Raw genomic sequence first — 26,407 nt, forward strand, 5'->3', positions numbered from 1 at the left:
GACAAGAGGGAGTGAGGATAGGATAGGGGAAGGGGAAGGGGAGGGTGGATCTGCATGACTTAAGCCTCTGCATGGCGGGTGTCTCGGCAGCTAGGGTGGAGCCACGAGCATCCCGTTGTGGCTAACTCCTTTTTTTTCTTTTCTTTTTCTTTTTTTCTCTTTTTTTTTTTCTTTTCTTTCTTCCTAACGAAAGGCTCGGTTGATGCGACGGCATTATAAGGTATTATGGCGCAAGGGATCGGAGTCATGTCGTGTCGCTAAATAGCCTGAGCTTCAATGTTCGACGTCTTTGGTTTTACTGGAAGACGATCCTTAAGACGTGGCACGAGGCTTTAGTACTCTGCCTTATTATTTATTCCTCGTTTGTGATGAAACCTCCATCCAAGAAGGGAAAAAAACCTCACTGGGGGAGCTTACGCTAATCTCCTCCTCCCTTTCAAATGAGAGTGAAAAAAAAAGAAGAAGAAGAGAGAGAGAGACAACAAACAACTTTATCCCATAGACTATTGGTAGAGAGGAGGCCTTAAGAGTTGTTCTTCCCTTTGTATCTGCTGGTTGCTGGTTGCACGTGCAAGGGGTGTCGACACGTAAGATCGGCTTCGGGGGAGAGGAACTCACGCTCGGATATTCTTGCACCAAGAAGGGCGGCGGGCGTAGAGGGGGGATCTGTCAAAACAGCTAACGACGGGTAGGAGATGCATTTTTTTTTTTTTTCTTGTCGTTCGGGGTTGAAGGAAAGGTTGCATTCATGTTGCGCGTTGTTAGTCACCAAGCGATATATATATATATATATATATATATATATATATATATATATATATATATATATATATATATATATATTTAAGCGTTTAGGTTGTTGCATTGTTCGATGTGTCATAATGTGAACTTGTTTTCATAAAGGGTCACCAATCGATAAAAAGAAATAGGTGTCATTTTTGTATAGTCTTCATAAATGAAAAAAGGTAACAAAACAAACACACAAAAAATTAAAACGTGAACGTCTCGCACTACGTCTTGATTACCGAGTAAATACCAAAATCAGAAGCGTTAGCGATAAAATCCATGGGATCTGCAGGTGATGAATCCGTCACCTTGAGTCACCTGATTTGTGTTGTAAGAGAGAGAGAGAGAGAGAGAAAGAAAAAAAAAAGAGCCATCCACGCAGGGATTGTTGCAGGCGTGTGCAATCTGCAATAAGGAGTCATTGGAAAAATACCTGTCTGTCTCCCAGTTAAAGCGCATTTCGGCGTTTCTATCTTATTGTCAATCAAGGAAACCTGAGCTGGTGGTGGAGGTAGACACATTTGAGTTCCCACGCTGAGGTGTGTTTGTCCGAGGTACAGTGGGCGGTGTGCGGGACCATATGGAGGAGGAGGAGGAGGAGGATAAGGAGGAGGGGGAGGAAGAAGAAGAGGAAGAAAAGGGGGTGGGGGGCGGCGGATGGAGGAGTCGGAGATGGAGGAAAGAAAAGTGGGAGGCGGGCAAAGGAAGAAGAGGAGGAGAGGAAAAGGGGGAGGAGGAGGAGGAGGAGGACGAGGAGGAAGAGGGGGAGGAGGAGGAAGAAGAGGAAGAAAAGGGGGAGGAGGAGGAGGAGGAGGAGGGAAAAGGAGAGGAGGAGAAGAAGAAGAAGAAGAAGAAGAGGAGGAAGAAGAGGAGATGATGTAAAAAGAAAGGAGAAGAAGAGGGGAAGAAGAGGGGAAAAGAAAGAAGGAAGAAAGTAGAGAAGGGAAAAGAAAAGCAGCGGTGAGGAGGGCGTGGCTGCGTGAGAGGGGAAAGGAAAAGAAAGAAGGGGGGAGGAGGGGGAGAAGGAAGGATGGAAAAAAAGGATACAAGGAGGGAGGAAGGAAAAAAGGAGAACAAAGGGAGGAGGAGGAGGAGGAAAAGAAAAAGAAGAAGAAGAAAAAAAAGAAGAAGAAGAAGAAGAAAAGAAGGAAGGAAGAAGGAGGGAGGAAGAAGAAGGATGAAGAAGAAGAAGAAGAAGAAGAAGAAGAAGAAGAAGAAGAAGAAGAAGAAGAAGAAGAAGAAGAAGAAGAAGAAGAAGAAGAAGAAGAAAGAGGAGTGGAGGACGAGATAGGAAGTGGAGTAGGAGGAAAAAAATGAACAAGGGAAAAGGAGGAGGAGAATAAAAAAGATATTGAAGATAAGAGGGGAAATGTAGGTGGAGGAGAAAAGAAAAAAAGCAAAGAAAACGAGTTGGTAAAAGGGATGGATGCGAATGGGAAAAAGAGAAGAGGAAAGAGGCAATGGTAGCGGGGGAGTGAGGCATTGAGATAAGAAGTGGGCATAAGGGAAGGTATAGAGAGAGGTCGAAAGAAGGATAAAAAAAAGGTCAAACAACAAACACACGGAAACCGATACCAGGGCAGCGCAAACACCACGTCAGGTCCTGTTGCCTGTGACACCCCCACCCCCACCCCCCCCTCTCTCCCCCTCTCTCTCCCTCCCCATCCCCCTTCTTCGTTCCTATGGTTCTATGGTGCTCTGTGTACGCATGGTCGGGAGTCACATCCGTGCGTTGCAAGGGGATCATCTTGTTGTTTCAACGGGACTTTTCGTTAACCGCCGTATGTTGGTTCGGAAGGCTAGCCGATGTTGATTCGGTCCAAGCTGTTGTGGACGCGAGAATGATTGCATTGCAAATATCACTTTGCTAATTTGTCCCGAGGTTGATATTTGCGGCGAAGGTTGCGGGAGAAGGACATGGAAGAAAGGGGAAGGGAAGAAGAAAGGGAGAATAGGCATTGAAGGGAAGGAAGGAGAACGAAGGAAGAAAGAAGAAGAAAGAGGGGGAAGGAAGAGAAGAAGAAGAAGAAAGGGGAAGAATAGGAAGGAGAAGGAATTGAGAATAGAATTAGGGAAAGAAGTAAGGGAAGAAGGAAGAGGAAGAAGGAGAATTTGTACTTGTTCGCGGTGCGAGATTATTGATGAAACTATTTGATGAGAGTTCTGAGGGTTTTTTAAAATTTATTTATTTATTTTTGTCCCTTATAAATTTCCTGGAAGACGATAGGATCTTCAGGCATGTAACACCCCCATCCCCCTACATACCCTCTCCCTCACCTTCAGCCATTCCCTTAACCCCTTATCCCCCTCCCCCTCCCCCTCCCCCGCCCCCATCCCCTGACTTCTCCCTCTAAATCTCCCAGTCAAAACACCAATCCAGCCGAAGTAAGCACACATGGTCGAGGTACACAAGAAAGAGCAATGGGAATATCGCACGAAGGGGATATTTAAGACCCCCGTTGCTCCTTCTTGCTGCCCGATAACGAGGTGTTTGCTGACGAAGCCGCGGGTGTGCGAGGGAAGGTCTCACTGTATGTTTATTGGCTGACTCGCGGGGGAATATCGCCCTGTTACGAGGGGGACTCTGACTCTGTGGCCACGGCGCTGGGGTCACTGATGGAAAAAAGAAAAAGAAAGATTGAGAAACATCTTCACCCCTCTTTTTTTCTTTCTTTTTTTCGTCTAGAAGCGACAGGTAAATTTTTGTTTGATCTATTAACTCTCTTTCTTTGCTGTGAACGCTGTGCATGCCTCCTCCTGTTGTAGCCCATTTTGTTAGTTGTTTGTCGAAACATAATAGCCGTCGTCGGTCTGGAGGAAAAACAAAAACACCTCACACCCCAGTTAGTTAACAGGTACACAGTCTTGAACACGACCCCCCCTCCCCCTCCCCCCACCCCCACCCACCGTAACCTCTTTCGGCCGTAATGTTTGGTCAGCCATATTTGTTTACTCTTCCGCCATGTTGGTTTTGTCGTGCACGCTGACTTCGCAAACCGCTGTTGGTTTTGTCCTTAAGCTTTCTTCAACCTTTTAAACCTTTGTCCCTGAACCTGAACTCTCATCTAGTACGTATCCTTTCCCTTGGTCTCTCAGTCGCCGAAGGGATCGAAGGGACGAACTTACAGGTGTGCGCAGGTGTGCTTTCTTTTCTTTTTTTTCTGTTTGTTTGTGGTTCCGAAGAACGCCGGAGGTTTTTGCTTCTTGTGACCGTGTATTTGAGGGAATTTTTTCTAATTTTATTTCGGTATTGGTGGTTTTGTTATTGGTGAGCAAGATGGATAAATATGTGTGTTTTAGATTTTTTTATATAGTGTTTAGGATGTCTTGCTGGTTTGGCAGGATGGAAGTTACGAGAAATTGTAGGATGGTTGGTCGAGGCACATAGATAGGCCTATCCCGTTTACGTTTCCCGCTGACAAACCAAAGCAAAAACGCAAACAAATAAAACAACGGGATAAACAATGGAAATGATACCCAGCGAGCCGGCACTTTAATTGCCTCGTTCGAATCCCCCCTTGTCGATGTTATCCAAGGTAGCGCCTCTGTCTGGGGAGATAACAGCCGGGTAATGACTGGGGACTGGTGGGGTCATCGGGTCTCCCCAGCTCCCCCCTCATCCCCCCTCCCCCTTACACCTTTACCCTTCCCCTGACCCCCCCCTCCCCCTTTGGTTTGGTCCACCTACCTCTTTTTCGGGTTTCTTTTTCTTTTCTTTCTTCTCTGCCCTCTCTCTCATATATATATATATATGTGTATGTATATATGTATATATATAATGTATATTTGTATGTTTGAATGTATTTTTTATAGTTCTAATTAAATAAAATATATATGTATATATATATATATATATACATATATATATATATGTATATATATACAGTATATATACATATACATAAATATGTATCTATATATATATATATATATATATATATATATATATATATATATATAAATATATATATATACTGTGTGTGTGTATATATAATTAGTTGTGTGTGTGTCTTGTGTATCTCTATATATATATATATATATATATATATATATATATATATATATATATATATATATATATATATATAAAAAGGTACATAGACTGATTGAGAGACATCGCCCCCAACGCATGATATTCCTTGAGTGCCCAGCAACATTAGCAGTGCTGACCACGCAACAAACTGCTTAGTAATAAAACCACAGAACAAATTAGAAGTCGACGGTCTGTATATCGGGGTTTAGAGAGACACACAAAATACAAGTAAATCGAGAACATTATTGATTAAAACAAAAACAAAAAACATAAAAAATTGATGACACAAGATCGAGGTGTGTTGCGACATGCTCAGCAAGAGGACGGATTTGTAGCGGTGAGAAAGATTTGGTTATTATCTAATTGCTCTTATCTCTTATCCTTCATTGGCTCCTCGTATCTTTAAATTTTATTTTCCTCCTCCTCCTCCTCCTCCTCCATCCTCCTCCTCCCCCTCCCCCCTTCGCCCCCACTAATTTGTTCTTCGTGTTTTCCCTCATTTTAGTGTCCCTCTGTTCTTCCTTGGTTTATCCTTTCGCTGCTTTACCCCTTTTATTCACTCCCTCATTCCCTCCCTCCATCACCCCCGTGGCCGTTTTAGATAACAACAATAACAGATAGGCTGATAACTAGATAACAGGGCAATGGGCATGGTCATGGGCATGGGGAAGGGGAGGGGGGAGGGGGGGCAGTGGCAGTGGGGCAGTAGTAAAGGGGGGAGGGGGGGCGGGAGGGGGGGCAGTAAAGAAGAGAGAGGGAGGGAAGGAGTGGAGAGGGAAGGGAGTGGAGAGAAGGAAGGACAGGAGGGAGGAGAGAGGAAGGAGGGAAGAGAAAGAGAGGTGTGAGGAGGGAGGGAATTGAGGGAGGGAGGAGGAGGAGAAGAGAGGGAGAGGAGTTAATAGCTTCGTAGGGAGCGAAAAGGAGAAGGGAGACAGGAGATAGAAGTAGGGAGAGAGGGAGAGAGGGAAGGAGGGCATGGTGGATGGAGGGGGAGGGGAAGGGGGGGGGGTCATATCGACGGCGATAATGACCGAACTACACTTCGCTTCTCTTTAAGTACAGGTGCTGCCTCGAGGGGGCGGCGGAGAGAGAGAGAGAGAGAGAGAGAGTTTATGGTCGTTTTTATTATGGTTTTGTCCGTTGTTTTTGTTTTCTAGTCCGCTCATAGGCCTAGTGGCTTCTTCTCTGGTCGAGGGCGTGGGGTGGAGGGGTGAGGGTGAGGGGGTGAGGGATGGATAGATGAATGGGCGCGTGGCGGGCGGCGGCGGCGGCGGAGGAGGAGGTGGATTGGCGAAGGATTGATTCCGATCTCGTTTTAAGCAGAGGAGGAGTCGTTTGAGGAGTCGGAGTGCTTGTTTCAAGGTCGTTAAGGATTTCGCTGGTGGGACGTCTGAGGGTGTTTGGGGGGGAGGGGGGGTAGCGCCGTTCTCTCTCTCTCTCTCTCTCTCTCTCTCTCTCTCTCTCTCTCTCTCTCTCTCTCTCTCTCTCTCTCTCTCTCTCTCCCTCCTTCTCTCACTCCTCTCTCTCTCCTCTCCTCTCCCTCTCCCTCTCCCTCTCTCTCTCTCCCTCTCCCTCTCCCTCTCTCTCTCTCTCTCTCTCTCTCTCCCTCTCCCTCTCCCTCTCCCTCTCCCTCTCCCTCTCCCTCTCCCTCTCCCTCTCCCTCTCCCCCTCTCTCTGTCTCTCTCTCTCTCTCCCTCTCCCTCTCCCTCTCCCTCTCCGTCTCTCTCTCCCTCTCCCTCTCCGTCTCCGTCTCTGTCTCCCTCTCCCTCTCTCTCTCTCTGCAATTGCACTGCTGCAGATGCTCCCATTGATTAGATAGAAGGCGCTAATTAATCGGTTCTCTTCTTGAAATGACAAGTTTCCCCTCCCACAAACACCGCATTTCTCTCCCGTGACATCATCATCATCATCGTCGTCTCAATCCATTCCTATGGGATATCTTACCCCTTTCCCCCCACCCCCTCTCCCTCCCTCCCTCCCCCTCCTTGCCATTCTTCTTCTTCGTCTTCTTTTTGTTCTCCTCCTCCTTCCCTCCCTCCTCTCCTCCCTCCCCTCCCTCCCTCCTTGCCAAGCGCGCCTCCTCCCTACCCCCACCCCCACACCCCTCTCCTCGGCAACTTCTTAGCCCCTCCCCTTTCGTCCCCCCCCCATCCCTCCCTCCCTCTCTCTACCCCAGTCATGCCCCGGGCCGCTCCCCGCTCCCCCCGCACCCCCCACCCCAGCCCGCCCCCCCCGCCTCGCCCCTCGCCCCTGGCCCCGCCCCCCTCCCCTCCCTCCACCAACCACCACCAGAGGCGACGGTGGTGGCGGAGCGTCTCGGAGCTTAGATTATAATTGACAGTCGAGTTGTTGGTGTGAGCGGGTGCGGGAGAGCGAGCGAGAGAGAGAGAGAGAGTAAGCAAGCTAGCGAGCGAGCGAGTGAGCAAGCTAGAGAGAGCGACAGAGACAGAGAGCTGGCGAGCGCTGAGCGTTTTCGCCACTCCCCCTCCCCCCTCCCGATTTACTTTACGTACTCGCGAAAAGAGAGATAGAGAGAATAAGAGAACGTACAAACACATACTCGAGTACGAAGAGAGGAAAAGAGAAGCTTGTTAAAGATTCAAACTTGACGTGGACATATACTCTCGCTAGTGTGGCTTGACGGAGAGAGAAAGTGTCTCGAGACAATAGAGAGAGAAAGAGGAAGGAAGGAAGGAAGAGAAAGAAAGAGAGAGAGAAAATAGAGAAGAGAAGAGATAATAGAAGAGGATACTTATGACTGTTCGAAGCCACGGTGATTCGTGCCCGTGACTGACCGTGGCACACTCAACGATGACCCTACTAGGTGAGTGCCTGTGTGAGAGTGCCAGTGTTTGTATTGCCTCGTCCACTTCCACTTCATCATTATTATTATCATTATCATCATCATCATCACAGCCTCGCCATCACCATAGGATCTCGGTTGAGGAGGATGTTTGGGTTACAGTGAAGTGTGGTGATGGTGATGATGAGTTTATGATTTCGGTGGATTGCAGTAGGGATTGCATATGCAAGGTGGCTGGCGTGAATTTAATTAGTTTTATAGATAGGTTATTGCCGCTGATTTTGAGTTCGCTGAATGCGTAATTTCGTGAATCGTTAAGGTAATAAGAGTGGTAATCGCTTGATTTTTTAATATGTTTGATGGATAGCTTTATATTTCCCTCCTAGATTTTTATATTTTATAATACGATACGAACAGTTGACCCGTTTCTTCATTAAAAAAAAAGTGATCCTGTTCATCTAGAAAGACATACTCCAAAGCACTCGACACTTAACGGAATTGCAATCCGATGATTTTAAATTGCCCGTTGAGCATTTTCGCCCGAACGCCCATCTGCTAATCACACGAAACACGCCGTTTTCCTATCGCTAAAAGTGTCGTTCAACATTGTCCTAGGAGAAGAGCGTGCGAGCTTAGCGTATTTTGTACTCTGGGAGGAGAGAGAGCTTGAGAGGAGCTTTATGAGAGCGGAGCTTGCGCGTGACTCGGTCCGGTCGACGTTACGTTATGTTAGGTTACGGCACGTTATGGCACGGCTCGGCACGGTGGTGTTGCTTGGGTGTGACGGGTGGGTGTGGAAGTCCTGGCACGGTTGTTATCGTCGTTATCGTTATTATTATTATCATTATCATTAATATTATTATTTTATTAGTAGTAGTTTTTATTGTTATCATTTTATTATTATTATTATTATTATTATTATTATTATTATTATTATTATTATTATTCGTTTTGTGTGTTCGTCCGGATTTTTGGCTTTTTTAGATGTATTTTATTTCTATTTTATTATTTTTTTTTCCGGGGCTGGGTAATATATCATATATGATACGGTTTACATTTTGATTTACTCCTGTTTTGTCAATGTCATTTTAGAGCTTCGTATTTATTTTGCAATTACGAATTTAATAACGGTATGGGATACTTTATAATCGTAAAAGTCACGGCGCTTATCTCATTTTTTTTTTTCAATGAATTCCTAATCACTCGTTATGCAAGATTTGGGTCTTCATTCGGCTGAGCGCATTGCAAGGGCGTTTGTTGATAAGTAGCTTGTAAGGTTGAGGTTGCCGTGTCATCGGACGGTGTTTCTGGTGATAATATTATTGCAATGCATTTGGTTAATTTCTGTTGGAGTTTCTTGTGATTTTCGCCATTCTTCACTCTCTTCCTTCTCCCTCTCCTCTATTTCACTCTCTTCCTCCTACTCCTCCTCCTATGTCCTTCCTTTCCTCCTCCCTTACCATCTCCTCTTTCTCCTCCTCATTCCTTTCCTCCCTCCTCCTCCTTCCTTTCCTTTCCTCCCTCCCTCCTTCCTCTTCTTCCTCCTCCTTTCCTTTCCTCCCTCCCTCCTTCCTCTTCTTCCTCCTCATTTCCTTTCCTCCCTCCCTCCTCTTCCTCCTCCTTTCCTTTCCTCCCTCCCTCCTTCCTCTTCTTCCTCCTCATTTCCTTTCCTCCCTCCCTCCTCTTCCTCCTCCTTTCCTTTCCTCCCTCCCTCCCTCCTCTTCCTCCTCCTTTCCTTTCCTCCCTCCCTCCCTCCTCTTCCTCCTCCTTTCCTTTCCTTTCGTTTCCTCTCCTCTCCTCTCCTCTCCTCTCCTCCCTCCTCCTTTCCTTTCCTCCCTCCTCCTCTTCCTCCTCCTCCTTTCCTTTCCTTTCCTTTCCTCCTCTTCTCCTCCTCTTCTCCTCTTCCTCCTCCTCTGCTCTCCCCCCATTCCTCCTCCTCCTATTCCTCCTTTCTCCCTCTCCTCTTCTCCTCCTCCTCCTCCTCCTCCTCCTCCTCCTCCTCCTCCTCCTCTCCCATCCCACTCATTATGGGCATCCTAACATAGGTTTATGTTACGGCTGCTTACGTAATACGTATTGCAAGGTCGGGGGGGGGGAGGGGGAGGGGGGAGGAGATCGTGAAGACGAAGAGAAGAGGGAAGGTGAGAGGGGTTGAGGGAGGGAGGGGGGGAGTGTAACCTGGCTGGGAGGGGGGAGGGGGGAGTGTAACCTGGCTGGGAGGGGGTGGGGGGAGAGAGGTTAGACAGATCCCAGCTACTGTCTGCAGTGGTGTGTTCTGGCTGATAACACTGGCCAGATAAGTCCGGTCGGTGATAATTTTTCCCCCTGCCGGAGAAACCTTGGCGGTGGAAGAATGGGTTTGGGGAGGAGGAGGAGGGTGAGGGTGAGGGTGAGGGTGAGGGTGAGGGTGGAGGAGGGTGAGGGAGATGGGAGGAGAAGGGTGGAGGAGGAGGAGGGTGAGGGTGAGGGTGATGATGGAAGAGGAGGAGGAGGGTGAGGGTGAGGGTGGAGAAGGAGGAGGAGGGTGGAGGAGGGAGGAGGTGAAGGTGGAGATGATGATGAGGACGATGATGGAGGTGGGGGATGGAAGATGGAAGAAGGGGAAGAGGAGGAGGTGGGGAGGGGAGAGGAGGGAGGGATTAGCAATTCGTTATTAGTTAACTAAGAGCGACACCTTTCGACAAGCGCTGATGCTGGTGGTCTGAGCGAGGCGAGGGGGCAACGCTAGTGGGGCTGTAATTCATTCTCTGCGACTCTCTCTCTCTCTCTTAATCTTTCTCTTTCCCTTCGTCTCTATCTCACTCTTACTCTTTTCCTTCGTCTCTCTCTCTCTCTCTCTCTCTCTCTCTCTCTCTCTCTCTCTCTCTCTCTCTCTCTCTCTCTCTCTCTCTCTCTCTCTCTCTCTCTCTCTCTCTCTCTCTCTCTCTCTCTCTCTCTCTCTCTTTCTCTTTCCCTTCGTCTCTCTCTCTCTCTCTCTCTCTCTCTCTCTCTCTCTCTCTCTCTCTCTCTCTCTCTCTCTCTCTCTCTTACTCTTACTCTTACTCTTTCCCTTCGCCTCTCTCTCACTCACTCACTCACTCACTCACTCTCACTCTTTCCTTTCGTCTCTCTCTCACTCTCTCACTCTCTCACTCTTACTCTTTTCCTTCATCTCTCTTCCCCCTTCTCTCTTCTCATTCTCTCATTTTCCCTTACCTCTTTTCTCTTTCCCTCTCTCCCTCGCCATTTCACTTCCTTATTTCTCGCTTTCTATGCCTTTTCCATAAATTCTATGCCCATCTCTCCCATGTCATGCCTTTTCATCCCTTTCTATGACTTTTCCCCTCTCTTTCCATGCCTCCCCCCCTCCTCCCCCTCTCCTCCCCCTCCTCCCTTTTAACTTGGGAGTAACTCTAGGGTGAGGATGAGTCGGGAGTCGGGGGTCGGGGGTTGGGGGTCGGGGGGGTCCTCGCACGGCGCGGCGGGGTCAGTGTCACGCAGTTGCCAAGAGTTATTCGTAGCAGATGTGCGGCAGACATTTGTTCCTCGGTCCTCGGTCCTCGGTCCTCGCTCGCGCTTCTGCATAACGAAGCGTTTTAACACATGTCCGGCAGACGGCGTGCTTTTGGGCTTGCCTCGCTCGGGCTTGCCTTGCTTGCGTGCCTCTCCCCGCCCGTTCCTTCGCCCTCCTGTTCCTGTTCCTGTTCCTGTTCTTTGATCGTCTTTTTTTTTTTATCTCTTCCTTTTTTTGACTCCTACTCATTTGCGTCCTCTTTTTTTTCTATCTCTTCTTCTTATCATTTTCCTCTTTGTCTTTTTCCTCCATTTCCTCCTCCTACTCCTCCTCCTTCTACTCCTTCTACTCCTCCTCCTTCTACTCCTACTCCTCCTCCTTACGGAAAGTTATTGATATAATTGCCATTATAATGATAATAATTCTTATTATCATTATCATCCTTATTATTATTAATATTATTAATATTATTAATACTGCCATCATCATCATAATCATCACCATAAGGATTGTTATTACAATTACTCTTGCCGTTATTAATATAACGAATATTATAGCCTGTGTTTTTTTTCCGTGAGAAAATCTGAGGAAGAGGATTTCGCCGGAAAAATAAAGGGCGTGCGAACCATCTCAGGGAAGAAGCGGGTACGGAGAGGGGAAGGGAGGGGGAGGGGGGGGAGACGATGGTCAGAGATGGGTCACAAGGGCATGGGAGGTCAGCTGACAAGGGGAGGTGGTTGGGGGTACGTTCTTGGGTGGGCATTTGATGGAAGGGGGGGGGGGTGGGGGGCTACAGTAGGTCATGTAGCAGGTGTCGAGAGTGACCAAATATATACGACCATCCCGGGGGGTGAGGGATAGTTCGGATGGGGGTGGGGTGGGGGGGTGGAGAGAAGATCCGAGGGAGGTCAAGGGTGACGTTGAGACAGAGAGGGAAGGGTGGGGGGGAGGGGCATACGAGGTCGAGATTGTCTGTTTTGTGGATCTTAACCTTGTTTTCGTTGGCTATCCAGTTTTCATTCATTCGTAGTCTTTATTTTGTTACACACGCACACGCACACACACACACACACACACACACACACACACACACACACACACACACACACACACACACACACACGCGTGATCGAGCGAGAGAAATCCGCTTCAGTAAGGATGTAATGGGGGTTGGGGCTGGTAGCAGGGGGGGGGGGAGGTCGTGGGAATGTTTTAAGTCCGCTAGAGACAGACAGATAGATTAATAGATATATAGATAAATAGATAAATAGATAAATAGAGAGCCCGCGCTCGATATATATAGAGAGAAAGAAAAAGAGAAAAAATAAGAAAAGAGACAGAGAAAGAAAAAGAAAGAGAAAGAGAGAGATAACTGACGATGACTCACGGCTGACTCAGACAGGTGCTGACTCGCTGAGTCGTCAGCACTTTAGAGAGAAAGAGAGAGAGAGAGAGAGAATAACCCCCCCCCCCCCCCCCCGTAGGTTAACCAAGGTCAGTTCGTGAGTAAAACACTTTGGCGATTACGAAACTCACCCCTCTCCCCCTTCTCCCTCCCCCTTCTCCCTCCCCCCACTCGCCAATCTCTCTGATTCGGCTTAATTAACGGTTATTTTGGTGACTTTGATTTTTTTTTAATTTAATTACGTCGGGACGAATCTAAGTCACTTTCTTCGGTTGAATTGTTTGATAGATAAATGAATGAATAAACTATTCCGAGTGTATAAGTAGATGAATAAACCTTGTCTGAGAGTGTGAATAGATAAAAATGATGGATGATAATAAAGATAATAGATAAATGAATGGATGAGTAAATATGTGAATTTAGAAACGTAAATCTAGTCCCCCTCCTCCCCCTCTGTTGACATGCATGGGGTCACTTGACGGCTAAATATATAAATAACCCAATGGCACTAACGGCAGCAGTGTCAGTGGCAGGTACCTCGTGTTTGACCTCGACGGGCGAGATCGAGTGTCAAGTCAGGTCAAGGGGAGGGAATTGTGTTGTGTGTGTGGGGTGGTGGGGTGGGGAGAGGGGGGGTGAGGGGGGGTTGTATTACGATGCATTTGCTGTTTTTTGCTGTGGAGTGCGAGTTTTGTAAGTTGGGTGGTGGGGGGGTAGGGGGAGGGAGGGGAAGGCATAAGGGGCATTGCTGTGTTGTTTGCACTGGTGTTACTTCGTGTGGGATGAGACGCAGGTGGGTTGTTACTCTTCTTTTTTCTTTTTCTGTTTTAAAGCTTGTTTTTTTTCTTCTTCTGTTGTGCTTGTATGTTGAATGCCTTCGCTGTGGGTGAATGCCTTTCATTTTGCGCCTTGTGTCACTTTTAGGAGTTTTTTAGATTTTTTTTCCGCATGTATGTACACATACACACGCACACAAACACACACACACACACACGCACACAAACACACACACACACACACACACACACACACACGCACACACACACACACACACACACACACACACACACACACACACACACACACACACACACACACACACACACACACACACACACACACACACACACACACACACACACACACACTCACTTACACACACACACACACACACACGCACACACACACACACGCACGCACACACACGGACGCGCACTTTTTTCATGCACATGTATACAGAGAAGGAAAATGTTCCCAAGGGAGGTTTGATTTCCACCTTCCACGTTTGCGGATATTCTTCTCCCCTCTCCCCCCTCGTTCTCCCTTCTATTCCCTCTCCCCCCTCGTTCTCCCTTCTATTCCCTCTCCCCCCTCGTTCCCCCTTCTCTCCCTTTTCCCTTCTTCCCCCTTCTCTCCCTTTTCCCTTCTTCCCCCTTCTCTCCCTTTTCCCTTCTTCCCCCTTCCTTTTCCCTTCTTCCCCCTCCCTTGTCCCTTCTTCCCCCTCCCTCTTCCCTCTTCCCAACCATCCGCCAACCCTTCTCCGAAATCCCCCTTCCTTCTTCCCCTCATCTCCCTCCCTCCCTCCCCCTCCCGTCCCCCCTCCCCTCCTTTCCCTCCCTCAGTAGTGACCGAGATGTATATTCTACAAAGAGACAACTTAATTGGTCTCTCTAAGGATCATTAACCGAGCGGAGGCCTCGGCGCCGACGGGGCCACGTTTTGGCACTGGGGCATGGCGGCGGCTGGGGGGAAGGGGAGGGGGTGGGAGGGAAGGAGGGTGGGGGTGAGGGGCGAAGTTAGATGGAAGGGAAGGGGAGGGAAGGAGGGAGGGGGGGGAGAGAGAGAGAGAGAGAGAGAAGGGAGGCCTGTGGAACAAGAGGGAAGGAGGGAGGAGAAAGGGAAATTCAGAAAAGATAAAAGAAATGAGAGGGTATGGAAGGGAAGGGAGTGACTGAGCGGGAGAGAGGATTCCATAGCAGGAAAAGGAAAGACGAAAGAGAAGAAGAGGAGAAGGGAAGGGGAATGTTCCAGGTCACTTCTCCCACTTGTTGGCACTTGGGGCGCGGGCGACGGCGTCGGCGAGCGGTGCCTGAGTGCCATTGTTCGGTGGTGGGATGAGAGAGAGGGGGGAGGGGGAGGGGGAAGGGGAGAGGGGGGTTCTGTTCCCCTTCCTTCCCTTCCCTGCTTTTGCTCTCGCTTGATTTCATTTCGGTTCGCGGCATTTGCTTGCGACCTTTTTCCTTTTTTTTTTTTTATCTCTGTCTTTCTGTCTGTTTCTCTCTTTCCCTCAGTCTTTCTCTCTTTTTTCTCTCTCTTTATGTCTTTCTACTTCTCTTTCTCTTTCTATTTCTCTGCCTTTTTTGTGTGATATGATAAGCAGGATCGTTTTATAGTGACACATTTGGCACCATGGAAATATTTATTGTTATTTCTCTGACGTGGTAGGTATGCGGTTGTGACGTCACAGGGGTGTTTCTGCCACTTTATTCTCTCTCTCTCTCTCCCTCCCTCCCTCCCTCCCTCTCCCTCCCTACCCCTCCCTCTCTCTCTCTCTCTCTCTCTCTCTCTCTCTCTCTCTCTCTCTCTCTCTCTCTCTCCCCCTCCCTCTCCCTCCCTCTCCCTCACTCTCCCTCCCTTCCCCTACCCCTCCTCTCTCCTTTCTCCCTCTTCCTCTCTCTCTCCCTCTCCCTCTCCCTCTCTCTCTCTCTCTCCACTAAATATAAACTCTGTGCTTGGATCAGACATTCTCTCGCGCTCACAGTTTATACTCGGAGGTGTTTGTGCTGTTAATCATCGGCGGCGTGTGTTGGTTGGGGCGTGTGATACAGAACTGCCGGGCCCTCTGGTGATACATCGAGTCTCTTTTCTGGCTGGCAATACGGGGAAACGGTTGTTGTTGTTGTTTTTCGCTCGTTTATGTGTATCACGGGTAGGGGCTCTCTTTCCGTTTCTCTCTGTTTCTTTTCTTTCTCTTTCTGATTTTCCTTTTTTTTCTCTTCCTTCCTTTCGCCTTCTCTTCTTCCTTCTTTCTTCCTTTCCATCCTTCCTCCTTTCTTCCTTCCCTCCCTCCCTCCCTCCTCACCTCCCTCCTTCCCTCCCTCTGTCTCTCCCTCTCATTCTCACATTCCTCTCGTACGCAGGCGCGCGTGCGCATCGAGACTTCTTGTTTGTGTACATGAACCTGTTGCTGTGGTTTACTTGTGGCACTTGGGGAGGAGGGGGAGGGGGAGGGAGGGGGGGGAGAAGAGAGAAGGGGGAGGGAGGGGTAGGAGGAGTAGGAGAAGAGAGAAGGGGTCCAAGGGGGGGAGGAGGGATGAGGAGGGGAAGGACAAGCAAGGGTGTGGCAGGGTGTCAGGTTAGCCGAGAGGGGGAGAGGGAGGGTGGGAGGGATGGAGAGAGGGGGGGAGGGGGGGAAGGGCTGTGGGTGCCCGTCATTAGTGGTATGTCATACGTCGCGTCCAGTGCCATCTTCTCTTTGTCCTTCTGGCGGGGTCGGGTTGCTTCTGCTGCCGCTTCTGCTGCTCCTGCTGCTTTTTCTTCTTCTTCTACTTCTTCTTCTTCTTCTTCTTCTTCTTCTTCTTCTTCTTCTTCTTCTTCTTCTGTTGTTGGAATCTCCTTTGTTTTATTTTTGACTTTTTATCTCCTTTTATTCACTCTGACTCTTTTATTTTTTCTGGTTCTCCCTCTCTCTCTATCTATTTATCTTTCTCTCTTTTTCTCTCTTCCTCACTCTCTTTTTCTCATTTTGTCCCTGCCTCCCACCCTTTCTCTTCTTCTCTTCTTTCTCCTTGTCTCTTCTCTTCGATTGCGAATAGAGAGAGAGAGAGAGAGAGAGAGAGAGAGAGAGAGAGAGAGAGAGAGAGAGAGAGAAAGTGAAAGAGAAAGAGAAAGAGAGAAAAGGGATACTGATAACTGATTGGAAAGGGAGGAGGAGAAGAAAAAAAATCATTGTTTCGCGATCGAGTCTTTTGTGGGTTAGGGAAGGAGGGAGGGAGTGGGGTAGGGGGAGGGGGGTGCTTGAGATGCCGACGATTGGGCTTCGGTGAGGTGGGGGTGGGGTGGGGGTAGGGGGTTAGGGGGAGGGGGAGGATGACCTCAGATGGGCGGGGTCGAAGTGTATGCGTAGATCACAGTGGATGTTGCGTGTGTCGGGTTCCAACCTCTGGCATCGGGAGGGAGAGGGGAGGGGGTGGGAAGGGGGGGAGGAGGAGGAGGAGGAGGTTCGTGTGTGTGTATGTGTGTGTGTATGTGTATGTATATGTACGTACGCACGTTCGAGCATGGCAGTTGTGTGATGTGTGACCAATGGTATGTTGTTGATGTGGCTGCATGTGAGGCATGTTGATGGGGGTGGGGTGGGGGGAGGGGTAGGGGTAGGGGTTAGGGGTTAGAATAGAGGGGTGGTGGTGCAGTGGGTAGGGAGAGGGGGTTTTGTCATAAGACTTTTAGGAGTCGGGGCTTATATTTCTGACCGACGTGCTATGTTGCGACCCGTGTTGTGTTGTGTCGTGTTATGTTTGGAAGGGGGGTCGTAGGGTAGGGTAAGGGTAGGGGTGGGGGGAGGAGGGAGGGGGGCATTGCGGTTATATTTTTGGGTCGCCTCGCGTTATATTTGGGACCAGCACTTGTTTTCTTTTGTTTTGTATTATGGGGACGTCTGGGCTAAATTTGGGGCGTCCTTTTTTTTTCCTCTTGTATTTTTGGGACGGATTGGTTAAGGGTTGAGAGGGAGAGGGAGATGGAGAAAGAGAGAGAGGGGAAAGAGAGAGTGAGTAAGAGAGAGAGAGAGAGAGAGGTTGCTTGTTTTTATAGAGAGGATTGCCAAGATATTTGATTCTCCGCTCGGGACATTGATTATCACGTCCATGCGATGGGGGGGGGGGGGGGGTAGTGGTATCCCCCTCAACATTTCTCACATCCCGTATCTCCTCTCTCTCTCTCACACACACTCACACACACACACACACACACACACACACACACACACACACACACACACACACACACACACACACACACACACACACACACACACACACACGCACACACACGCACACACACACGCACACACACAAAGAGTGTGAGAGTGAGCTGAGTCCACAAAGCAAGCAAGTCGTGAACGTAAACACAAAAACCAGCATGTGATTGCAATCATGTGCGTCAGTAATTAACCTGCAACCGATGGGGTTTTGTGTTCCGCTTCGGGTGGTACTTCATAAACAGATGAGGAGGAGGGAGGAGGAGGAGGAGGAGGAGGAGGAGGAGGAGGAGGAGGAGAGGGGAGGGGAGGGAGGGAGGGAGGGGGGGAGGAGGAGTGGAAAAGATGGGGGGAAAGGGAGACAGGGAGGAGTGAGGACAGGAGTGAGGGGAGGAGCAGCAACACCTGACGAGGCACTTTATTCTGAACAAGGTCTATGTGCTGACTCTCTCTTTTCTTTTCCTTTCCCTCCCTCCCTCCCTCTCTCCCTCCCTCCCTCTCTCTCCCTCTTCTCCCCCTATCCCTCCTTCCCCCTCTCTCTTCCTCCTTCCCTCTCTCTCCCTCCCCCCATCCCTCCCTCACGGAAAAAAACAGACAAGCAGAATTAGAGAATATTATACCCTAGATCTTAATTATCTAAAGCAATCTGCCAGTCAAGTAATCCTCTCCATATCGCAATATATCGTTTAGACGCCCCCCCTCCCTCTCCTCCCTCTCCTTCTTCCTCCTCCCCTTCCCTTCTCCCTCCTTCTCCCTCCCCCTCCTTCCCTCTACTTCTCCCTCCCCCTCCTTCCCTCTCCCTCCCTCTCCTTCTCTCTCCCCCTCCTTCCCTCTCCTTCTCCCTCCCCCTCCTTCCCTCTCCCTCTCCTCCCCTTCTCCTCTCCATCCCTCTCCCTCCTCCTCCCCTTCTCCTCTCCCTCTCCCTCTTCCCCCCCCCTTTCCCTCCCTATCTCCCTCCACCCCTTCCCCTCCCTCTCCCTCCTCCCTCCCCCTCCTCCTCCTCCCCTTTCCCTCTCCCTCCTCCCCCCTTTCCCCCTTCCCTCCTCCCCCCTTTCCCCCTCCCCCTCCCTCCTCCCCCTCCCTCTCCCTCCACCCCTTCCCTCTCCCTCTCCCTCCTTCCCCTCCCTCTCCCTCTCCCCCTCCCTCCTTCCCTCTCCCTCTCCCTCTCCCCTCCACGTCCCTTATTTTCCGGCGCTTTTCCTGCCCCGTAAAGCCCTAACGATCGCGGTTTCGGCAGAGCGATCGTTAGGGTGTCAGCACGATCATTAATGAGGTGGCTGACGCAACGCATGTGGAGAAGGGTGAAGGGTAGGGAGGGAGAAGGGTGATGGGAGTGGGGGGATAGGTTAAGGTATTAGGGTGAGGGGTAGGTTAAGTTATAAGGGCAAGGGGAGGGGGTTAAGGTGGAAGGATGAGGGGAGGGAGGGGGTTAAGTATAAGGGTGAGGGGAGGGAGGGGGTTAAGGTGGAAGGGTGAGGGGAGGGGGGTTTAAGGTGGAAGGGTTAGGGAAGGGGGGAAGGAAGGGGATAGGTTGGAAGGGTGAAGGGGATTTAGAGTAAGCCCTTTTCGTCTTATTTTTCGTCAGTCAAATGGGTTGTTGTTTTACTTCACTGTCGGTTTGTTATTCTCTTCTCTTCCCCCCTTTGTCTTCTCTTTCTTCTCTCGTCTTTCTTCGCTCTTCTCTCTTCTGAACAGAATATGTTACTCGGCAGTTTGTTCCTTTCAGTAGGGCTGGGAGTAGGGGGCAGGGGGCAGGGGGAAGGGGGAGTCTGGGCTCTGTTGTGAAACTGCTTATGATGTATGTCCCCGAACAGTGACCATCCCCCTCTCATCTCTCTCTCTCTCTCTCTCTCTCTCTCTCTCTCTCTCTCTGTCTGTCTTTTCCCCTCCCCTTCCTCCTCCCTACTTCCCTCCTTCTCCTTCCCTCCTTATCCATTCTTTCTTCCTTTCCTCTCCTTCTCTCACCCTCTCTTCTCCCTTGCTCTCCTCCTTCCCCCCTCTCTTTTCCTCTCTTCCTCCCCGCCTTTCTTCTCCTTCCCTCCTTCCCTCCTTTACACTTTCCCATCTTCGCGACAGGACAACAGACCGGTGACTGGTGTTTGTCGAGCTCCCAAAACGAACTGTACACCTTGAAATTATGCCTCTCTCTCTCTCTCTCTCTCTCTCTCTCTCTCTCTCTCTCTCTCTCTCTCTCTCTCTCTCTCTCTCTCTCTCTCTCTCTCTCTCTCTCTCTCTCTCTCTTCCTCTTCTCCTTTCACCTTCCCCTTCCTTCCCTTCCCTTCCCTTCCCTTCCCTTCCCTTCCCCTTATTTTTCTCTCCTTTTCTCCCTTCCCGTGACTTTCCTCTCCCACTTCCCCTTCTCCTCCTTTCCCCTTCCCCTTACCTTCCACCTCCTATTCTCCCCTTCCCCTTACCTTCTTCTCCTGCGCCTTGTCTTGGATGGACTATTAATAGAGTTCTGGACAATCTCCTTCCTTTGGTTGTTTGGTTGTTTGTCTGCATTTGAATTTTCTTCGGCGTTTTGTGAAGGTTGAGCGCATTTCATAGGTTTGTATAAAGACGACACTGGTTATTAGTATTATTGTTGTGAAATGAAAATCCTAATCGAAATGGTTTTGTATATGTATGTATGTATGTTTATGTACATGTTTGTATGCATGTACTTACGTATGTATGTATGTTTATGTACATGTTTGTATGCGTTTACTTACGTATGTATGTATGTATGGAAGTGTTTATGTATGTATGTATGGAAGTGTGTGTACGTGCACGTGTATGTTAAGCAATTTTGCGTGTATCTGCGTCCGTACATAGTAATATAAGATTATAAAACGTGCTTCCATTACGAAATCGTTTCGGAGCGCCATCTTAGAATGTTCTTTCGGGGGAAACCGCGATCGCCTTACCACGATTTGTGAGATTTCTGAAAATGCCTCTGGGGGGGTTGTGTGCCTGGGTGTCCGTCCGGGCGGCGTGGCACTAACGGCATTTCCTTCGTGTGTGTGTGTGGGGCGGTCTCTTTTTCTCTCTTTCTCTCTCTCTTCTCTTTCTATCTCTCTTTCCTCTTTCTCTCTTTTCTCTTTCTCTCTCTCTTCTCTCTTTTCTCTTTCTCTCTCTCTCTCTCTCTCATTTCTTCAATTCTTCATTTCTCTCCATCTTTCTCTTTTTGTTTTACTCTTTTTAATGCTTTCTTCGCTCTCCCGCTCTCTCTTTCTCCTTCAACACGGACAAGCAATCAAAGCCAAAAAAAAGGAAATAAAAAACAAAGCGAGAGATTGAAAGACACCGTAACACAGAACAGAGGCCAAGCAAGCAATCAAGCAGCAAGCAAGCAAGCAAGCAATCCCGGTATATAGGTAAAACGGCAGGATCCGCGTTCCTGAACTCCTCACGCACGTCTCCGCTTGCTGGTAGGTGGGCGGGTGGGCGGGTGGGGGTAGGGAGGGAGGGTGGGAAAGGGGGAAAGGGGGATGGGGGGGAAAGGTGTCCTGGGATAGTTCCTGGATCCGATGGTGGTGGAAGGGGGTGGGGGAGGGGGAGGGGAGGAGGGGGAGGCTGTTAGCGATCCTGTTGCAACTGTGAAACGGAGCGAAAGGAAGAGAAAGAGAGAGGATGGAGAGAGAGAGAGAGAGAGAGAGAGAGAGAGAGAGAGAGAGAGAGAGAGAGAGAGAGAGAGAGAGGAGTGGGAAGAAAAGGTTGGTGAAAGTGGAGAGGGAGACAGAGACAGAGACAGAAAGAGAGAATCTCTTGTACCAAAATAGGTGGAAGGACTAAAGATAGGAAGAGCAAAGGAAATTAATTCCAGGAGCGAGATAGAAAAAGAGGAGAGAGAGAGAGAGAGAGAGAGAGAGAGAGAGAGAGAGAGAGAGAAGTTGAGAGAGAGAGATAAAAGAGATGCATAAATTCGTGATGAACGAGGCATATGGCGTGATGCAGAGAGAGTGCGTGTGTGGCGTCGGGGGGAGGGGAGGGGGGAGGGGGGGGGATGGAGGCCCCAGATTCCCACGGTGCATATCAGAGGCACAGTGCCACCCTTGTTCCCCGCCGACTCTCGCTCGCCTCACGCGACAACCTCTCTCCTTCGCTCTCCCGCTTTCGAAGTCCTTTTCCTCCTCTTTCTCTCGATAGACGACTTTCTCTTACTCTCTCTTTCTTTTGCTCTTTCTCGCTTTCTCTCTCTTTCTCTCGCTTTTTCTCGCTCTTTCTTTTTCTCTCTCTCTTTCTATCTCTCTCTTTCTCTCTCTCTCCTTCTTTCTCTCTCCCTCTCCCTCTCCCTCCCTCCTTTCTTTACTTTCTTTCTACATCTGTATACTACACAGATGCACATGCACTATACGTAGGTGTGTTTTATATATATTATTTATGTGTGTGTGTATGTGTATGTGTGTATGTGTATGTCTGTATGTATGTATGTGTACAAGACTTACCGAAGGGTTGAAGGAGCGAGAGAGCGACGTGTCAGGAGTTTTGAATTCTTTGTTGTGATTAGTATTTCACACAGGCACTTCCGGCGCGCCCCCCCCCCCCCCCAACACCATCCATCCCTCTGCCTTGCTCTCTTTCTCTCTATCAGAAGTTCTTTTCCTTCTTTATTTTTTTCTTATCTTTCTTTCTATTTTTTTTCTTTCTATTTTTTTTTCTATCCCCTTCTCTCTCTCTCTCCCTCTCCCTCTCTCTCTCTCTCTCTCCCTCTCTCTCTCTCTCTCTCTCTCTCTCTCTCTCTCTCTCTCTCTCTCTCTCTCTCTCTCTCTCTCTCTCTCTCTCTCCCTCCCTCCTTCCCTCTCTCTCCCCCTCCCTTCCTCCCTCCCTCCTTCTCTCCCTCCCTTCCTCCCTCCCCTCCCTCCCTCATTCGCCGTCCCCCTTCCTTCCTTTCTCCCTCCCTCCCTCCCTCCCCCTCCCTTCCTTCCTCCCTCCCTCTCTCCCCCTCCCTTCCTCCTTCCCTCCCTCTCCCCTCTCCCTCCCTCCCTCCCTCTCCCCCTCTCCCCTCTCCCCTCCCCTCTCCCCTCTCCCCTCTCCCTCATTCGCTCTCCCTGGAATACACACCTCTACAACTGCTTTCCTTACTCCTACATAACCTTCGATACGAACCTCTTTACTTACGCCCAGTGCACCGCTTGCGTGACGTTTAATCATTCTTTCGTAATTTCCGGTCATGGAGCCTGAAGAATTTCAATAAGTGGAGAAAGAACGAGATTGGGTGTGTGTTTTTTTTTACGGACATGAGTTGCTGTTTATCGTTTTCTTTCTTTCGCTTTTTCTCAGATTTTCGTTTGTGGGGTTTTGTTTATACTATTTTTTTTTTCATTCGTAAATATTTATATTGTTGTTGTTATTATTATCATTATTATTATTATTATTATTACTATTATTATTATTGTTATTTGTATTTGTATCAGTTTTTGTTATCAGCATTATCATCATCAATATTACTATTACACTAATACTATTTTTATTTATTTATTTATTTATTTATTTATTTACTTATTTACTCTTATATATTTTTTTTGAAGCGTCTGGGACTCGTTACGGGATGTGGTGGTGGTTGTGTGCGGATGTTTAGCCCTTAATTGAGTGGTTTATGGTATATCCTTTTTTGTTTTTGAAGTTGTTTTGTCGTCCGTTATTTATCGTGAGTCATTTGGGTGTGTGTGACCGAAATAGCTATAGTTATGAGAGTGGATGAGAGAGAGAGAGCGAGCGCGCGAGAAAAGGGCGCTGGGCTAAACGGAAATGGGAGACCGCAATTTGCAAAGACTTCTGGAGAATTTCCGGTACGACTCGAAACCCTCCATTTTGTTTACGCTGGAGGGGAAATTGTGGGCTTAAGTTCTTTTCTTTTTTTCTCTCTTTTACTCTTTTTTTTTTTTTTTGGTTTAGGTAGGATGAGAGCGAGAGGGTTAGTATGATGCCATCGTGTAGGTCATAAGGTTTTGACCCCGCGGACGCGTCTCGCTCTTCGCGCCAAAGGTGACGTCACATGGCGGCGGCGGCGCTGGATTATGATTCACGGTTTTATATCACCGCTCGCGCGATCGAGCAACGGGCTTCCAGCGACTGTTTAGCAATCTCCGGTGTTATTAATTCTCTTGCCTTGAATTGGCTGCTTTTCTAGGTAGTGTGAGAGGTGATCTCTCTCTCCTCTCTCTCTCCTCTCTCTCTCTCTCTCTCTCTCTCTCTCTCTCTCTCTCTCTCTCTCTCTCTCTCTTACATTTCTATTTCTTTCTCTCACTCTTATATTTCTCCTTCTTTCTCCCTCTTATATTTCTCTTTCTTTCTCTCTCTATCACACACACATATACATACATACATACATACATACAAGCGCGCGCGCACCGGAGCCGGTGGTGCTGCCCATGGCTGCATCCTGTCAACAATTTAACCTTTTGTAGGCGGTGGGACCACGCAGAGCTGTATGTGTGTGTGAGAGAGAGAGAGAGAGAGAGAGAGAGAGAGAGAGAGAGAGAGAGAGAGAGAGAGAGGGAGAAAGAGAGAGAGAGTAAAGATAGAAATAGATAGATAGAGAGTGAGAGCTAGTGAGAGAGAGAGAGAGAGAGAGAGAGAGAGAGAGAGAGAGAGAGAGAGAGAGAGAGAGAGGTGCGTGTATCTATGTCTCGGTATCTGCATGTGTGTGTGTGCGTGCGTGCGTGTGGACTGACCGCTTCATGCTACCGGTATGTGTGAGTGTGTGTGTGTGTGGGTACATACGCGTGTGTGCTCATAAGGAATATGTATTTATTAGTAGCTCAATAATTCCCGAACACCTGCACTGCATACATCGGCGCCGCACCCCAGCTACTCCCAGTTCGCGTATGTTGGGCATTTAAAAAGGTTAGCTATGCAGTGGCGAGGGAACGGGAGGGGAGGGGGATGGGGGAAGGGGAGGGCAGGGAACGGGAGGGAGGGAATAGGGAACGGGATGGGGATGGGGAAGGGGAAGGGGATGGGGAAGAGGAAGGGGAAGAGGAGGGGAGGGTACTATAGATGTTTAGGGAAGGAGGGGGTTAAGGGGAGGGTCTCAGAAGAAGAGGGGAGAGAGGGAGAGTGAGAGGGTATGAAATGAGGGAGATGGGGAGGGGTGGGGGAAAGCGGGTTGTGTAATTAGTGATGAAGGGGGTAAAGAAGGAGAGGGTGGGTAGATGGAGGGGGAAGGAGTGAAAGAGAATGAGAAAAGAAGAAGTACAATGAGAGAGCATGTAGGTGCGATAGGGGATAGCCACACAGGTGCCATTGTGAAAGGGGAGGGGGAGGGGGAGGGGTGGTGAGGAGGTGACATAGGTATCACAACACGTGTGGGGAACTTGTCTCTCTTGTCCTTCCTCACCCCTCACCCCTCTCCCCTCTCCCCTCTCTCCTCTCTCCCCACCCTATTCTCCTCCCCTCACCTCACCTCAAGGTCATCAGGTTGCGACTCCAGAAGAAAAAAGCCAACAAGAGAGTCGAGGAAACACACACACGCACACACACACACATACACACACTCCAATACACACACACACGCCAATACACACACACACACACACACTCCAATACACAGACACACGCCAATACACACACACACACACACACACACACACACACACACACACACACACACACACACACACACACACACACACACACACACACACACACACACACTCCAATACACAGACACACGCCAATACACACACACACACACACACGCACACACACACACACACACACACACACACACACACACACACACACACACACACACACACACACACACACACACACACACACAGACAGACATACACACATAATATTTTAAATCTACATATCGTATTTTTCGACCCTTGTCCTCGAAGCTAGCGTGCTGACTGACGAGCTGGCATCATCATCTAGCCATCACACCCACCCACCTCAGCGAGCATTCACGCCCCCACGCCCCCACGCCCCCACGCCCACCACATAGCTGACACCTGAGCTCTCGTGGGTGCAGCAATTAAGACTAATGAGCGAGGGTTCATTGTTGAAGATTTCTTAATTATTATTAATTTCTGTCGCATGCTAGAGCAATGAGGGGGGGTAGGGGTGGCGTCGGAGGAGAGAGAGAGAGAGAGGGGGGGTGGTAGAGGAGGAAGGGTTACTGTTAGTTTGCATGCATCACGCCCGTTTGGTGGTGGTGGTGATGATGGTGGTGATGGCCTTTTCTCATTCCGTCTACTTTTTTATTTCGTTTTGTTTATTTTTATTTCGATTTTCATGCATTTCGTTTTCTTTCTTTTTCTTTTTAATCTAATTCATCTTATATAGGTTGATTTATACATCCATTAATCTTGTTATATTTTGATTTATACATTTATATAGTTTTATTTTATTTCTATACTGATGATGTATTCATCTATTTATTTATGTGTTTATTCATTTGTTTATTTGTTTGTTTATCGGTCGCGGTGACGAGAGTTCCTGCATCGGGCGCCAAGAGGGAAAGGGGAAAGGGGCAGGTCTGCAAGAAGGCGAGGTGGAGTGGCCTTGGTGGAGTGGGGGGGGAGGGGGGGCAAGGAGAAGGGGGAGGAGAATGTGAATTGGAGGGGAAGGGCGAGGAGAAGGGGGAAGGAGAAGGAGGAGGAGGAGAAGTTATGAAGGGGCAAGAAGGAGGAGGGGAGGGAAGGGGAGGTCTTCTCCCCTGCCCTTCTCTCCTCCCTAGCGTAAGGGAGAATGACTTTAGGGGGGGAGGGGAGGGAGGTAAGGGCGAGGGGTACCCACGCGACCAAGGTAAGACGGGACAACACCCTGAACTCAACACTGATGTATTGTCCAATCCGCAGCTTTATCACCCTGTTCCTTCTCGCGCCTCTCTCTCTCTCTCTTCCTCTCTCTCTCTCTCTCTCTCTCTCTCTCTCTCTCTCTCTCTCTCTCTTTCTCTCACTCTCTCACTCTCTCAC

The 26,407-nt window shown here is 48.9% G+C and overlaps 1 protein-coding gene across 2 annotated transcripts in view; it reads left to right on the top strand.

Moving 5' to 3' along the window:
- LOC122245889 (uncharacterized) overlaps positions 1 to 26,407 on the top strand; it is a 144,865-nt gene that overhangs the window by 92,776 nt on the left and 25,682 nt on the right. Inside the window, exon 1 of one of the 2 annotated variants that reach the window (XM_043004002.2) lies at positions 7,121 to 7,643. The exons of the other annotated variant lie outside the window; for it this stretch is intronic. Coding sequence (XP_042859936.1) covers positions 7,631 to 7,643 — 13 coding nt within the window. The 5' untranslated portion in view covers positions 7,121 to 7,630. Of the gene's footprint in view, positions 1 to 7,120; positions 7,644 to 26,407 lie in introns of those variants that run through there. 2 annotated transcript variants of the gene reach the window in all.

Source organism: Penaeus japonicus, unplaced genomic scaffold (assembly GCF_977035675.1).
Source record: "Penaeus japonicus unplaced genomic scaffold, GWHDUDI00000001_assembly GWHDUDI00000028, whole genome shotgun sequence".
In the NCBI taxonomy this organism is placed as follows: Eukaryota; Metazoa; Arthropoda; class Malacostraca; order Decapoda; family Penaeidae; genus Penaeus; species Penaeus japonicus.